The sequence below is a fragment of the Crocuta crocuta genome, unplaced genomic scaffold (genome assembly GCF_008692635.1).
Source record: "Crocuta crocuta isolate KB4526 unplaced genomic scaffold, BGI_CrCroc_1.0 scaffold95, whole genome shotgun sequence".
Lineage (NCBI taxonomy): Eukaryota > Metazoa > Chordata > Mammalia > Carnivora > Hyaenidae > Crocuta > Crocuta crocuta.
The window spans coordinates 3,838,424-3,855,901 of NW_027530971.1; the positions used below are offsets into that span (position 1 = coordinate 3,838,424).

General features: G+C 44.4%; 1 protein-coding gene across 1 annotated transcript in view; it reads right to left on the reverse strand.

The window, feature by feature from the left end:
* The window catches only part of EPB41L4B (erythrocyte membrane protein band 4.1 like 4B), a 162,365-nt gene that overhangs the window by 17,621 nt on the left and 127,266 nt on the right, over positions 1-17,478 (reverse strand). The window contains exons 17-21 of the mRNA XM_077769762.1: positions 14,300-14,514; positions 12,102-12,220; positions 5,508-5,633; positions 4,625-4,695; positions 2,077-2,175 (exon numbers count right to left, since the gene is read on the reverse strand). Of these exons, the coding sequence (XP_077625888.1) occupies positions 2,077-2,175; positions 4,625-4,695; positions 5,508-5,633; positions 12,102-12,220; positions 14,300-14,514 (630 nt within the window). The remainder of the gene's footprint in view (positions 1-2,076; positions 2,176-4,624; positions 4,696-5,507; positions 5,634-12,101; positions 12,221-14,299; positions 14,515-17,478) is intronic.

Consider the following 17,478-nt stretch of genomic DNA (forward strand, 5'->3'; position numbering starts at 1 on the left):
AACAACATGTGGGAAATGTCTACGATAACAGTCATCAAATGTGAACATCAGTCATTTTTGGCGGCAAGATGCTAGGGGATTGGTTACCTTTTCTCTTTAGACTTAGAATATTATTTTCTTCAGAATATTTTTAGACTTTTACACTATGTTTAAATATACAGTAAAGTTATATTTCTCAAAAAAAAAAAATGAAGCAGCTCATCATTTTCTAAACATACTGGCTGGTATCCAGAGAAAGATGACATTCTTCTTGCCTCAAATTCTAGAGTTCTGCTTCTCTCTTTTCTCTGCACATGGCAGCCACCCTCTGTCATTATTTCCAGGAAAGAACGTGGCTGAGGTTTTTGTTTATATCCTTAAAAGCAGCAATTTGACAACTTGTTCAGAGCACTTGAACATCATCATGCTCTTGGTGGGGAAGATATACATTCTGCTGTCCTAGAACCAGAAATACCATAACAGTCAAAAGGGCTGTAGGTGTGTACGTGTAAAAGGAAAGGCTAATCCTGACAGCTTTATTCTCAGATTTGTTTCATGGTTTGATTTGTCCCCCAGAAACCATTAGGACTATTAATTGTTTGAATTACCCAGTTTGGCTTTCCCAGGAAATGCAGCTCCTGTAACTGCCCACAGTTCTATTAAGGCTAATGAGGTGGGAGGTGGTTGCCTCTTTTCCTCTTCGCCAGATACCAGTGGCAGGCCCAAGACGGCCATTTGAGCACTGCATCTGGAGTTACCCTCCCCAGCCTACACTTTGTACTCGGGGTACCCTCTAAACTTGACCTTTTCTCAGAAGCTTTCAGGTCCTTGAAAAGAAAAGAAAGGGAACAAATTCATCCTATGGCCAGGTCCCTTGCTACGGGCTTTCCCCACATTATCTCATGTTAACCCTCACCAAATTCCTCAGAGGTAGGTATCACCTCACCCATCTTACAAAGAGAGAGGTTGATAGAGTAATTTTCCCCAAGAGTTTATAGCAGTCACCTAGCCAGGGCTCTAACAGAAGCCTTTCTGGCTCCAGGGCCACAGGCTTTTGGTGGTACCCAAAGATCCTCCTGCAGTCCTCTAACCAATTACACACCCAGACAGTGCCACGGTCAAGGTCAAGAAATGGGAACCACCACTGTGATTAGCACTGCTGCTATTACTAAAATCCTACCACTCGTATTACACCTGTCACAGGTCTTCTTTGGGTTGTGATTATTGGCAGTCAGTCTCTCCAATAAACTGTGACTCCTCAGATAAGAACAGTTAAAGTCATTTTGCTCTGCCTAGAAAAACTTTGTGCACAAGGTAGCCAAGAAATTTTTGTTAAGATAAACAAAACTGGACAGGCCCTGGTGGTTCTGGAATATTCTGGGACATGACTCCCCTCCTAGGACTCATATAGCTCAGTGATTAGCTCTGGCTCTGCTGACAAACCATGCTACCGTTTCACAATTATGCCATAGAGGCAGCTTCTGACATGGCTCCCGACACTTCCTCATCCTGGTATTCATGCCCCTGTGTAATCCTGACCCCCCGAGAGTGGGCGAGCCCTAGTGACTTGCTTCCAATGAACAGAATACAGCAAAAGAGACGGGATGTCATTTGTGATTAGATTACAAAAGGCTGTGACAGTTCTCTCTGGCTCTTCTTGTGTGCCTTCTCCGGTGGAGAAAGCTAGGGAGGCCTAGTGAGGGCAACCTCCAGACAACGGCCGGCCAGAACCAAATCCTGCCCCAAACTGCAGGAATGAGCCTTCAGAGGAGAACACAGCCCTCGCCCACACCTTGAACACAGCTCTGTAAGAGACCCTGACACAGAAGACCCAACTAAGCCAGGCCTGGACTTCCAACCCACATAAACTGTAGTATTTGGGAGTGATTTGTTACATAACAATCAATTACACATATGCCAACTATATAATGTCTTCGACGAGAAAAGTCTAGTCCCATTAAGACCTAAATTGGAATAAGACTGTATTTTTAGGGATGTCTCTTTGGAAAGGGTGCGAGAGGCTAAAAAGCATTTATAACTGAACATTTAGCATCAATTTTGTGGTTATAGCTGAAAGACTTGCGGCACAAAACTCACAAACTGTATTGTCTTGTTAACTTCCTCACGCGGGGAGGCTTGATTTCTGGCTTTTCCACAGCTGGTTGGGTAGTTTCCACACGTATAGGAATAGGGCTTCTGGAGACACACCAAAAAACAGAACATTACCGACGGAAAAGTTTCATGGGCTTGTTTTGGCTGTAGGGACTGCTTTCTCAGTTAATTTATATCCTTAATAACATTGAAGACCAACGTACCCATTTTTCCTCCTTTCCACTCTACTTCTTAAATATAAGTTTTAAAAAATTATAGAAAGTCCAAAAATAAAAACTAAAATCATAGGGAAGATAATACAGCAAGTAGAAACTGAATATAATTGGAGTGCCACGTAAAGCTTCCCTCCCCAAAACATCTACCTCCAGGGTTTGATTCATTACCAGGTTTTGCCTATAAAATGAACAAAGAAAAACCTGTGGATAGCCCGTTTTCACTTCCAAATATAACCTGGAAGTTATTTTAAATATAGCACAGAATATATACTTTAAAAGATAAAGAAATAGAATATTTAATGTGAAAAATGCACAATTAAGTCTTATTCTAAAACACTTTAATTTTGTGTATATGTGAATATGTTAAAAATGGTTTCACTTCTATACTTCCTCAAGAAAATATGCTAGATAACCAATGGGCCCTACTCAAAACAGTGATTTTAAGGAAAAGCTTTCATACATTGTTGTAGTGGTTATGACTAATTTCATTTTACAAAATCAGAAATTACCTTCTGGGACTAAAAAACATCAAAACAAATTGAGGTCCTCAGCAAGGAACCTCTGGCAAGGCAATGAACAATTCTGCGCCCCCATTTTCTCCTCTAGTGTTTAATATGGTAATAGGCATATGGCTGGTGTCTAATCAATGTTTACTGAATAAACACATGAATGAGCAAAAAGCACTGGAGTCAGCATAGTCCAGGTTCATGATTTCCTCACCCTGGGACTCCAGAGTCAACTGAACATAGTCCCTGGAAGAGCTTATATTCAACCAGGGGAGCACGTAACTTCACTTGGGTAGAATGATTGGCATCTGGAAAGCTCCATGGAAGAGTTACACTTAACCAGATGGAGGGAAGACTTCCAAGGTGGGAGACAGTGAAGGGCTAGGGAATGCAAGGTGCTGCTGCTGATGATCAGGAAGGTCCCAGCAGAAGAGCAGGGTATTTCCACTACAGTGGGGAAAATAGGGGCGAGTTCATGAGGGGCCTCAGGCTCCGGAGTTTACACTGAAAGCCAAGGCGTCACTAGAGGTTTGAGGTAAGAGAAGGGCATATTCAGATTTGCATTTTAGAAAGGCCCTTAGAACAAGGAAGAGGATACTGCTGAAGACAGGCTGGCCAGGAGCACTTTCAAAGGCTGGGGGTAGGTATCCAGGCAGAGGGATGGTAAGGTTTCAAGGTAGATCAGGGTCATGAAGAGGAAAGGACAGATGTAGGGAAAATATGAACACTGAGTTAGCAGGACTTGGTAACCAATGATATGAAGGGATGAAGGAGGAGAAAATCAAGGACGCTCAGGCATCAGATCTGGATAATAGGTAGATAATAATGCCATTAACCAAGATTGAAAAACAGGTGAAGGGTTAGTAGGATAGGATGGGAGGAGATGAATTAAGATTTTGAAAAGTCCAGGAGGCAGCTGGGTATATGCCCTGGGGTATGACAAAGTTATACCAAAAATAGGGATTAGGAATCAAAGGTGACATAGAAAAGTATTAGTTTCATTTTGAACATTGAGAATTGTCCAGAGCAGTAGTTCCTGGGGGACTTGTTGAAATTCTGGTTCCTGTCCACCGCACCCCAAAGGATGTGAATAGTCTGGAGTAGGACCCAAGAGTCTGCATTTTTAACAAGAGACTGATGCCGTGACCCTTGGATGCATTTTAGGAAACCCTACCCTCAAGAGACCTTACCAGTATTAGCAGATCACCAAGCTGGCAATGGAGTTGCCATGATCTATAGGCTCTTACTTACTTGGGCTGAGAGGGGGAAATGTGTCTGCTCTCTGTGAGACCAGAAGAGGAAGGTTTTCCTCTGGGGCTGAAGCGGCGGTGGCCTGGAAGCTTTAAAGAACATGTGTGGTTCTAGAACCTCAGAATAACTCAGTATGAAGAGCATGTCAATGGCCAAGGGAAGAGTGATAAGCTGAGCTGGGACGGAGGGCATAAGGCAGATCCTAAAGGATCTCCTGTGCTCTGTTGAGAAGTCTGGAATCCACACTGAGAGCAAAGCTGAGCCTTTAAATGACACCACGCAGGGGAAGGACAGAGTCTTAGCTATATGTTTGAAAAGCAACTCAAAGTGATTTCCTTGTTAGCACAGCAGGTAGAAATAATAAAACAGAATAAGCAGCATTTCTGAGACTTAAGCCAGTCTTTGTTTTAAACCAGTCTTTTTCTATTCCTTTGTGCTCACATTATTTTCAGTTTTCTTTTTTCCTCTCTGATTTTATCAGCAAATGCCCTTGTGAGTAATGTTTCAAGGAAAACGTTGACACAGAGTACTGTTTCCCCATTCAAACAGGAAGCAACAGACCTTACATTAGCATCCTGAAGACTGGATTTCTTATTGATATTTACAAAGGTTGATTCCTCTTTTCCAACCTGCTAAAGGAAACAGGCAGGTGAGTTAAAACTGAGGATCTTGGGGAGCAAAAAAAATGTTTTCAAGTCTCCAACATTTGAAGGATTACAGAAATGTGAAGGTAACTCAAAGCACCAAGTGCTCAGTCAATAACAAATTTTTTCTGGTATTTATATAAGTTAACAAAAAAATGTTTTCATGAGTCATCCCCCATGATCGGGATTAACACTTAATCATTCAGATGCAATCAATGCTTGCATTCATACTTTTATTGAGCCCCTGCTATGTGCCACCTCACGCTTGAATGAGAAAGGGATGGTGTGGGAAAAAATCACACCCACAGTTTAATCCCCCCCCCTCACATTTTAGATCAGGAATAATAATCAGCTCTATGCTCACATATCACAGCTTACAAAGGAATTCAGAAACTGTCTTTTCATATCAGTGTAATAAGCCTGGGAGGAATTATGTCATATGATTTTGATAGAAGCCTGTTCTTCCTCCCTCTGGTGAGTCCCACAAAGAATGGCGGGGGCGGAAGGGGCGCGCAAGCAGCCAGTGAGGCCCGCTGCACGTATGCTGGAGGTCACTGCAGCAGCCTGTGGCTTTCCCACCCACCACAACCTACAGAGCCGGCCCCCTCGCTCCCCCAGTCAGTAAGTGTAGACCAGTTAATAACTCTTGGTATTGAAATTTTTCACACAACAGGTGTGGTTCCCGTCTCCTGACTGGACGCTGACAGACAGTATCTCAGGCCTAGAGTGCCTCTTTCTTCTATATGGAGGGAAGAAAATCCCGTGAAGTGAAGTCAAAGGAATGCATGCACTCTGCGCACCTGAGCACTCACTCGGGATGCATTCTCCAACTGGGCTTTCAAAATGTTACACTTCACGTGATCGGCTACAGGGGAAGGCAAAAGTGGGGTCTGAAGAGTCTTCTCAGAAACTTTTTTTTCTTCAGCCTGTGACAAATCCAAAACATGCCACAGATTATAAGCAAAGAGGAAAGGCGGCACTTACATTAGCCTTTCTCATCAACCATAATTGCAAATAACACACAGTCTTAAACACATGCCCAAGTGTGCCACCAACTCCTTATATTTGTGCCACTGCTTGTACTATTTGCGAAGTATTCACCAGCACATCCTCTCCTTCTCTCATGAAATGGGGAGAGGACGTACCAGGAAACTCATGAGGAAGGTTAAAGAGAAGAGGCTCTTCCAGAGTTAAGCAGCGAGAGCCTGGGGCAGCTCCAGGACCCCAGCCTGGAGTTTCCCACAGCCTAGAGCAATGCTGTTTCCCCCATTACTGCCCCCTCTTATAAAGAAAGATTCAATTCTGTGACTTGTTGGAGAAGAGTGCAAAATAGTCATCGGTATTTTTGCAATAAATCTTACTGAAATTATGAATCTCAATAAACTTGTATCTGTGCTACCTCCTTATAGAGTGTAATTTGGTACCAACTTCTCCATTTTTGCCATTTCCCAGGTACTAACTAAACATGTACCTATAATTTATTTTACTTTTAAAGATTTTATTTTATTTTAATTTTTTTTTTTTTAGAGAGAGAGAGGACAAGCGGAGAAGGGGGCAGAAGGAGAGAGTGAGAGAATCTTACGAGAGCTCCATGCTCAGTGCAGAGCCCAACATGGAGCTCCATCCCACAACCCTGGAAACATGACCTGAGTCAAAATCAAGAGTCAGGAGCTCAACCGACTAAGCCCCCCAGGCACCCATTAAAGATTTTATTTTTAAGTAATCTTTTTTTTAAATTTTTTTTTTATTTATTTCTAGGAGAGAGAGAGAGAGAGACAGTGTGAGCAGGGGAGGCTCAGAGAGAGAGGGAGTCACAGACTGCAACAGGCTCCAGGCTCTGAGCTGGCAGTCAGCACAGAGCCCGACGTGGGGCTCGAACCCACGAACCGCGAGATCATGACCTAAGCGAAAGTCGGACGCTCAACCGACTAAGCCACCCAGGCGCCCCTATTTTTAAGTAATCTTGACACCTAATGTAGGGCTCGAACCCACAACCCCAAGACCAAGAGTCACATACCCTACTGACTGAGCCAGCCAGGCGCCCCAACAGGTACCCATAGTTTATATGATCCAATTATGGTGGATTACCCTGGGACTACCTATTTTAAGTGTGTCCTAAACAATAATATCTTTGAAATCATAGGCTTGGTGACTATTCTGATTATTATAATAGACATTATGATAATTACATAACTATTAAAAAATACTCATCTAGGTATATAACCTGAAATCATCCTTCATGGTAGACACATCCCACTGGAATTAACATCTTAATGTTAACCATGCCTGTTGTGGTAATTGCATATTCCAGTGCTCGGCACACAGCGGATGCTCAATAAATACCTACTAAAGAAGAGTATAATGGTATATAGTTATTATTAAAGAGATGTGCTTAATAAGAAAGATATAAGACCATATGATTGCTAAAAGTCAATTAAGTGATATCAGGACTTCATGTGGCACGTTAGCCATAGTGTACCAGGGCAAGAACAAAATGTTGCAAAGTCTTCAAATTCTGCAAGTTCCAAAATTAATCTCATTTACTAATTTGAAAGTCCGATCGAGCACCTTGATACACATAGCAAGAGTGTTATGGAAGCCCCAGAGGAAGTATAGGGCAACTGGCTGGTTGACATCATATAATAAAGAAGAAAAGAGCTCTCCAAATGCAGAGAGGAGCATTTGGTAGAACAAGTAGAATGAAGCAATTTCATGTAACAGCAAGACAAGCAGAGACAAAAGACCTGGATTTTAATCGCTCTTTCCCTTTCTGGCATCTAGAAAGAAGATGACGCTGATAATGATCATGATTATGATCATAATGATAAAAAGAAAAATAATGCCAGCTCACGTTTACTGAGAGCTCATTGTGGGCCAGGCACCCACTAAGCACATTTCATTGGGTCCTCTCACTTGACCATCCCATTTGAAGATAGATAGGATGATTATCCTCATTTTATAGATGAGAAAAAGAAAGCAGAGAGATGGTAAGTCATCTGCCCTGGTCACACAGAAAGAATGAAAAAGGGCCAGCCTTCACACTCAGGATCAGGTGACAACAAGCTACGGCTCTTAAACACTCGGCCGTACTGGGTCCCCTTAGCCTCTCTGGGTCTCAGTTTTTTTCTTCATAAGATTATTGTGATTAGCAAATGAGGGGAAAAAATAGGTATCAATGGCACTTTCACGTTAGATTCTTTGGTTAGAAAATACAAGTACATAAGAACATCAGATATGAGGACACTAATAATCCTAAGCCATCAAGTTGGGTATAAAGAAAAAAGACTCTATTGACTGGAATCATTATCCCCAAAAGGCAAATAAGTAGCTTATTTATTTTGCAAGATGAGCTGACAGGACTGCTCTAGGATCACTTATCTTGTGCTTGTACATCCTGCCACATGAAGATAATTGTTTAACACCAGCATGTGTCTTTTCATTGGCATGTGAAGAGTTAATTTTTAAATTAGATTTAATTTTTTGGAATGAGACACTGGAATACAAGAATTAAATTGGTTCTAAAGCCCACCTGAGGTTTCTGACAATCGCTTACCAGGGTATAGTTATACTGGCAGTAATGACCAAAGATGTATTTTAAAACAATGAATGCTGCTAAAGTAAAAAAAGAAATGAGAATTCAGCATTGATTTCCCCTTTGAATTTAGTCTTATTAAACTGCTTTTTTGGACATAAAATCCAAGCTGGCTTGTTCCTATTCTGTCTGACAAAGCAGGAGTTACTGCCCAGCTCTACAAATGGACTCAGGTGAAGACCAATATAAATTTTGGAAAAGCCGACTGTCATTCTACGACTATGCTTGCATCAAAGATATTTCTATAAGGTAAACATCTGGGCTATGAGTCCATAATTCCAGCCTGAAGGATGGTTTCACGAATGCTGTACTTTCTCTCTTTTGCATGACCACATGTTGTATTTTGCATTCGGTTTGAACTGTGAAAAGATGCTTTATTATTCAATGTTGAAATACAGACTTTTAAACCATACAAATAAATGACAATTGGGCTTTGATATGATTACAGTTGGAAGCAGTCCATCTGTTTGGGGAAGTCATTTGGGGATAAAGAAATGATCAGATGCATTTTATAATTGTTTATAAAATTGTTTACACGTTTGAAATCTGGTAAGATCTCAATTCCTGTGATAATTTTGGATGTCACTTTGGAAATGGGTGATGAAAATGTCTTCTCACCATCAAGAGCAGGAACTTATCCAAATCTCAGAAAAATCAGAGGACTCTTGATCCTTGAAAGCCACTGAAGCCATTGTTTGCCAACTGTGGATCCTGAAAAGTTGTGAGGTCTGTTGCACTGAATGTTTGATTAATGATAAATCACAGCATGAAGTAATATACTTTGCCTACATGTTAAGACAAACTCAAGTTATCTGACATCACTTTATCCCACTTGCTTACTGATGTATTTTCTCAAGTGGAAATAGCGAAAAGGGGCTCCAGGGGCACCTGGGTGGCTCATTTGGTTAAGCGTCCAACTTCACCTCAGGTCATGATCTCACATTTCTGTGAGTTCGAGCCTCGTGTCGGGCTCTGTGCTGACAGTTCAGAGCCTGGAGCCTGCTTCAGATTCTGTGTCTCCCTCTCCCTCTGCCCACCCCACCCCACTCACTCTCCATCTCTCTCTCGAAAATAAACATTAAAAAAAACTTGACACAAATGCTTAGAGCAGCATTGTTCACAGTAGCAAAAAATTTAAAATTAAAAAAGAAAGAAAAAAGGGGCTCCAGGGTGATGTGCAGCAACTCAGAGTTGTCTCAGCTACCCCGTCACCCAGAGCAAGCCACGACTGGTGACGGCCCACCAATACTCATGGCAACTACAAACTATGTTCCGCTGGGAGCAGTCCACTGCTATCTGCTGTATTTGCTCACAAAATATTTTCTGGATCCTGTCAAGCTCTAGGTAAGCCTCTGTTAAAACCATTTATTGTGTGACTGCAGGGGAAAAAAGCTTGAGGGGCGCCTGGGTGGCTCAGTCAGTTAAGCACCCGACTTCGGCTCGGGTCATGATCTCACGGTTCATGGGTTTGAGCCCCGCGTCGGGTTCTGTGCTGACAGCTAGCTCAGAGCCTGGAGCCTGCTTCGGATTCTGTGTCTCCCTCTCTCTCTGACCCTCCCCTGCTCATGCTGTCTGTCTGTCTGTCTCTCTCTCTCAGAAATAAATAAAACATTAAAAAAAAAAGATAAAAGCTTGAAAATGAAGTTAAGACTAAGAGAAAGAAGACCAATCCAGGGAACATGTGATGTATTAGCACATGATATTATGAGCACCTACTATAGGCTGCTCAGTAAGGGCTCGTTGATTGAATGAATGTAAGTGCCACCCTGAAGGAGGGATTCTTTCCAGCTGGCCATCAAGGAGGGTGGCAGAGAAGAAAAAGTGGGTAAGTGGGCCCTTGGTGTTGTCAAGGGGACTTTAGGCTGCCATTTGGGGGAAGGAGGCATGCAGGGAAATGAGGGTCTTCTGAGAAACCCTGGAAGCCTAGTACAGGCTAGAGGGTTGGCTGTGGTGGAGGACCAGCCCGGGTGGGAGGTGTCCCCTTCCCACGCTCACCAGTGCAGGTAAGGAGGGAGAGCTTCCCAGACCAGATCTTCCAAATTCTTCCTATTCCCTCTTAGAACGGGGCAGAGCTGGAGCGCCTGGGCGGCTCAGTCAGTTAAGCTTCAGACTCCTGATTTCAGCTCAGATCCCGATCTCACAGTTCATGGGCTTGAGCCCCACACTGCACTCTGTGCTGACAGTGTGGAGTCCGCTTGGGATTCTCTCTCCCCCTTTCTCTCTGCCCCTCCCCACTTGTGTGCACTCTCTTGCTCTCTCTTTCTCAAAACAAATAAATACATTTTTAAAAAGAAAGGAAGGGAACTTCCTCAACTTGGTAAAGAAATCTACAGCAACATACAACTAACATCATTACTTAATGGTGAGTTTTCACCATTTTAAGATAAAATTTGGCTTTCATAAGGCTGTCCATTTGGATATACAAACAGGCCTAGTCAAGGGTGCCTGGGTGGCTCAATCAGTTAAGCATCAAATCATGATTTTGGCTCAAATCATGATCTCACATGGTTCATGGGATCAAGCCCCACATCGGGCTCCTTGCTGACAGCGCAGAGCCTGTTAGGGATTCTCTCTCTTCCTCTCTCTGCCCCTTCTCTGCGCTCTCTCGCTCTCTCTCTCTCTCTCTCAAAATTAAAAAAAATTTTTTTTAACATTTTTAAAAAAGAACCGGTCTAGCCAAAAGAGAATTTTGCTTTCACCTTGTTCTTCTCTTCCCCCTTCCTTAAATCTCTCCCTTCTTTCCATCAGCAAACAGTAACTGAGCATCGGTTCTGTGCCAGGCACTGTCAGAGTGAGAGACAGAGGGCGCTATGGACTGAATTGTGGCCCCCTCTCCTATTCATGGGTTGAAGCCCTATCCCACAATATGATGAGATGAGGCCTTTGGGAAGTAAACAGATTTAGAGGAGGTCATGGGATGGGGCCCTGATGATAGGATTAATGGCTTTATAAGAAACAGAAAAGAGAGGGGCACCTGGCTGGCTCCGTGAGTAGAGCATGCAACTCGTGATCTCATGGTTTTGGGTTCAAGACCCACACTGGGTGTAGAGATTGCTTAAAAATAAAACATTTTTAAAAAAAGAAAAAGAAAAAGTGAAGTCGCCTGGGTAGCTCAGTTGGTTGAGTGTTCGACTCTTGATTTCAGCTCAGGTCATGATCCCAGGGCTGTGGGTGGGATCAAGCCCCGTGTTGAGCTCAGCTCTAAGTGTGGAGCCTGCTTAAGATTCTCTCTCTCCCTCCACCCCTCTCTCCCGCTCACACACACTCTCTCTCTCTAAAATAAAAATTAAAAAAAAAAAAAAAGAAGAGGAGGAGGAGAGAGAGTGAGTTCTCTTTGCAGGTAAGGACACAGTGACAAGGCAACCATTTGCAAGTCAGGAAGAGAGCCTTTACTAGTGAATCAAAGTGGCTGACACCTTTGCCCTCCCAGCCTCCAGAAGAATGAGAAATACCTATTGTTTAAGCTACCGTGTCTATGGTATTTTGTTATAGCAGCCTGAGCAGGCCAATAGAGAGAGGTAAAAATGGGAAGAGGTAAATGTGGGTGCCTCCTCATTGGGCTTTAGCCCTAGAAGGAGGGAGGGCTCACCAACAGACCCATCCAGCCTGTTAGCCTCAGCACTGAGCGCAATTCCTCGTGCTGTAATTCACCCAAAGAGACTGAACAGAAATGTCTGGAAAAATTGGATGGAAATCTCTCCGAGACAAAGGCACATAAAGTAGGAGGCGGGCCAGGGTCATAACCAGGGATTTGATGTGAGCCCCAGTTCCACGCTCATCCCCCAGCCCTGCTCCTTGGCACCTTATTTATGTTGATGTGCAGAGCAGGCCAGGGTCCAGCAGCCTTCACAGTTTCCAATTCCAGCTTCTTTAGATGGGCAGCAGCTTCGCTGAACAGCGCGGGTGTGCCTGGACTCAGCTCTACAAGTGGCCAGGGGAATGAATAAAGAAAGGTTGAAATATATATGTGATAGAGATACACCGGATATAAAGATATAGAGATCTACATGTTACGAGATGTTCTCCAGAGCCTGATCCCCAGCACCCTTTCTGTCTGCTGTCTCTCCCAGGAGCTCAAATCCCTTGAATATGACCAGCTGATGGGCTGTAAGAACACCTAAAATCAAGGGTTCAAGGCCTAACCCCCCTACACGAGCTGAGTGGCCTCAGGCAAGTCACTTTACCTCTCTGAGCCTCTGAGCCATTTTAAAATGAAAATAAAATTACTTATCCTGCAGGGTTGCTGTGACTATTAAGTGAGGTCATCTGTATACAAATGCTTTATTAATGCAAAAACACTATGCAAGTTAGAAAGGTGAGTGTTCAGGCTCACAGGCGTATGAATGAGCCTTGAAAACCATGTTACATTTCTAAAACCAAATTCACGGATTTGGATTTCTGTACTATTTTGGATTAGTTTGCCTCTACTCCTTCCACTGGCTAGTATTTATCCATTAATATAGTGAAATATTCATTAATTATGAAATATTCATTATATAATAATACTCGTGCCAAGTATTATTTGCAATTGGGATCTGGGCAGCTGGAATAAAAAGATAAATGAGGCACAATTCTGGTTTAGTGAAGAAGACAGAGACATGTGCAGATATTCCATATAAGAGTGATAAAGTTATTTAATTGCTATAGGGGCCAAAGGGAAGGCACGCCAGAGCTAGGAATCAGAAAGGCGTGTTAGAGAAAGTCCCAGTGACAACATGTGAGCTGGTTCCGGAAGAAATGTGCAGGAGGTCACTAGGGTGGAGAAAAGCACTCCAGGCACAGGGAATACCAGGTGCAAAGGAGCACAGTGCAGCACCTGGTGAGAGGAGAGGACTTTCGTGTGGCTGGGGTGTAGTGAGCGGTCGGGGAAGGCTGGAGTCCTTGGCAGGGGCCGGGCTGGGAAGGTCTGTGTGTGGCCATGTGGGCTTTATCTCGGGACAGTGACACACCATTGAAAGGTCTTTGGTCAGAGCTATGATGAGAGCTCTGCAGGTACAAGATGGAGGTTGCACTGGGGAGGGACCCCTTAGGGGGCAGTTACAGTCATCCGGATACAAAAAGATGAGGCGTGGCCTGGAAAGGCAATGTGGAGTGACGTGGGGATCAAGTTCTGAGTCTTCAACACCGAGTGAATGACGTATTTCCATTTCCAGCTCAGCCAACCTAGAACTGTCCCCTGTGGTCTACAGGTGAAGGCTCCTTAGCTCATCCTTTCCACCAGCTCACAGACTCATGAAATGTCAGAGCTGGAAGATTCCTTGGTCATCAACTAGACATGCTCTACTCCATTTCATAGATGAGAAAACTGCAGGTCCAAGAGGGAACTTGGCTCCACAGAGAAAACCAGAATCGAAGCCTCTTGCTTTGGCATATCACATGTGATAAAGAACCAGCTCTTCCCCTTTAGTCTGTTGCAGAACAATTCTTTGGTAAAGTATAACAAAGGGGCTTTTCTAGAACACCAAAATAATAGACAAACAAAATCCAAGCCAATTTTATTAGTTTTAACAGATACAAAATACAAAATCACTCCAGCCTATTGCTAAAAATGCTTCTGATTGCTTACTCTGCTTTTCCCCAACTTCTCTCACTGGCACCTAAAACACTGGGCCTCCCTGACATCACTGTGCTCTGGATGACGATGTCTGAAATGGGACTGAATGGGTTTTCCTGTAATTAGGAAGGTACAGATTCTAGCCACCTGGCTCCCTTCCTCTTTCTATTATTTGCGCCAGTGGAAACAGGAGCAGCTAAGGAAGGAGGTGGAGAGAGAACTGCCACGTTGGGGTTAAATCAGTTTCCCGGTAAGACCATAAACCTTCAGCTGCTCCTGCTTAAATGCACAGGGCTCTTGCCTGCTCTTGCCCAGCCCTGGCAACCCAGAACTGATGTTACTGCCTGTCTATGCTGCACTGAAGGGTTCTGTCTTGAAGATCTAGGGAAGCCGCCCATGCCCTGCAGCCTCCCTCCGCTCGCCCTGCCCTCTGCACTCCTACTCACTTGTAAGGGATTTACTGCTGGAGTTTGGGGACCTCAAAGGCCCCTCCTTGTTCTCCAGAGTCAGCGAGAGGCCATAGTTTGAGTGGTGCTGGTGCTGGTGGTGGTGATGGTGGTGCCTTCCTGAAGCTTTGGTAGTGAAAGGTGTGCCCCCGTTCTCCTCGATGCCAAACGGCAGCCGGTCCGAGCTGCTGAGCCCTGGGGAAGGGAGCGGGTAGCTGTGGAGGGTGTCAGAGTCAGGATTTAGAAAAGCAAAGTGTCTTGAAAGTCCTGTGCAAACTTTAAAAGATGTTCTCTGGCCATTAAAAGCCAGGAGAAAACAGGTTCAACAAACAGACCCACAGCGTTATTGTAAAACAGGACACAATGGCAACGTCCTGCTCAAAGAAAAAGCAGAAAGTAGAAATTTGTATATATCAGAGATCTTAAACCTTAACAAATTCTTAATCCGAAGCTATAGAGCTTCTATTTTTTTTAAAAAAAGACAGTCCTTAAATAGGAGGAGGAAATAAAAAGCAACAGCAACACATAATTCTGTAGCCATCCCATGACAAGATCATGACACAAAAAGAAGTCACTTTCTCTTCCTCTTGATCACCCCACCATGCAGAAAACACCTGCAAAGGGCAATGCCCTGACATCTTTCATTCCAACTGCTCTTTCCATTTTCACCAAAGTCACCCTATTGCAAGCCCATGTCGTCTCCCATTTAGACTCCTGAAAACAGATTTCTGACTGCTCTCCCTGCATCTACTCTCTCCAGCCCGCTGCCCACAGAGCTGGAGCCAGGGTGCTGTTCTTGTCCACACTGGCCGCTTCCTGGAGACTTCGCTCAGGACAGGCTTACATGGCACATGTGTGTGTAAGGATGTGAATAAGGTATGACTTTGGCTCCTGGGGATCACAGCCCAGCTTCATTCCTCCAACACGAAACATAACCAAGGGTATCTAGCTTCTCCGTGCGGCCAGTAACAGGGGCAAAAAAAAAAAATAGAAACGCCTGGGTTCTAGTCTTAGTTCTGCGCCTCAACCTGTGCAGGAACGTTGGACAGTTGCTCTGGGCTTCAGTTTCTTTTTCTATGACACCAGGTGGGTCAGGTGATTCTGGCTGCATTTCCAGGTCTGAAAATCATCCTTTCTTCCAGCTATCTATGTAGTACTTGCTGCGTCCTAGGTGCTGTGCTAGCTTTTTTACATAAAATATCCCATTTTCTAGATGTACAGACCTTTGCCTGGTACACAGTAGGTCTTCCACACATTTTTGATGAAAGGAAAGAACGGAGGGAGGGAAGAAAGGTAGGAAGGAGGGAGGATTAATGAAGCTGCGGATTTGGGATTTGACAACAGCTGTGTGGACTCCAAAGCCTGTTGGTGTTATTTTCCTGTCTCTCGCATATGTTGAAAATAATATCTGTCCTAAGGAGGCACCGAGACTGGGAGCTCAGAACACAAAAAACTCCCTTTAGCCTAGGAGGGTAGAGGGGCTTCCCAATTTAGGGCTCATCTCGGTTTACCCGAATAGGAGAATGAACACGCAAGGGGAAAGGTGTCCTATAGCAGCGATCTGGTGTGCCGTTAGCTGGAGGTGGAGTTGGAAAGCTTTGAGTGAGACCTTCCGAGGAATGGCAAACAGACACCATCTCCTGTGCCAGCTCCAAGCGGTTCTCACCCTCTGCTTGGAATGCAAGATTGAGAAGGAGTCTGAGGTTGTGCCCAGCTCAGGAGGAAAGAGTGCTGTGATTGATTAGTGATGTCTGCCACGGACTTAGACTAGACCACTGGTATCATGTACTTGTCTTTCCCAGTTAAAAGTCTGTGATTTTTTAGTTCGAGGAAACCCACAGTGAAAAGTTAAACAGGAAAATAAATATATGTGCAGGGAATGATAAATTGCATTTAATAACGTGCCAAATAAAATATGCATGTGTGATTTTCCTTTCACAGCTACTTACGGAAAAGCCTGAGCAAGACAAATGGGAAAAGAAATAGATGAGGGTCAGAGAAGCTGCCTGAATCTTGTCAGGGCAAGGGTCTCTAGAAGAGCAAAGGTTTCTAAGCAGGACTGGAATGACCTGGGAGCTTGCTCAGCTCATACACATGAGGGCCCACCATCCTAGAGATGCTAATTCACGGCGTTTTATATAATTGCAGGTCTAGGAAACCACTGCTCATGATCCCCTGGACTGTTCCCTGCAGAACTCTAGGGGGTGCCCTACACATCGACTATCATATAAATGGCATCCACTAGAGTTTTGCATCTGCCCTGTTCACAGGGACCTCAGAGCAGGTCAGGCCCACCCCGAGGGTCCAGCAGGACTCAGCAGCCCCAGAGCCATGGGGCTCACTGGTTAAAGTTCAGGAAATGAGACCAACTCTGTGCTGACAAGAGAGAGTGAAGTTCATGAGGCTTCTTGGCTTCTGGAAAGAAGGTCTCAAGTCCTAGTTTTCAGAGGGTGATGAAGGAGGGGTATATAAGCTTCAGTCTCCGCTTCCATGAGCTGAGAGCTGAGAAGAAATCTGGTGTGGAAGAACAGGGCTGGGCCGCCTGGGTGGCTTAGTCGGTTGAGCGTCCGACTTTCGCTTAGGTCATGATCTCGCAGTTCGTGGGTTCAAGCCCCGCATCGGGCTCTGTGCTGACTGCCGGCTCAGAGCCTGAAGCCTGTTTCAGAGTCTGTGTCTCCCTTTCTCTCTGACCCTCCCCTGCTCACGCTGTCTCTCTCTCTCTCCTAAAAATAAATAAAACATTTAAAAAAAAAAAGTTTAAAAAAAAAAAAAAGAACAGGGCTGCCTGTGTGCCGAGCACTGTCCTAGGTACTTCAGGGTTTCACTAGTGCAGTTATCCTGCACAGAAGCTGCTGACGCCTTGTGTTGTTACACTGGGGCTCAGGGAAGGTGAGCAATGTGCCCTGTTAGGTAGGAAAAGTGAATGAGAAGCTGAATCAAACTATTTTTTTCTCTTCCCTTCTTTCAGGGGAAGCCCCCATTCCCATTCTACTTCCAACTCCTGAGAAGCCAGTGCTCTCTTGGGCTGGAGGGTGTCATATAGAATTTTCTTGACTATATTAGGGGTGGCCATAGCTCTGCAGACCCGGGAGGGTGGGACACTTACAGCTCTGCCCGATCCCACAAAAGCCTCTCCCCTCCCCAGTCCTGGGATCCCAGCATGCTCAATCAAAATGTGT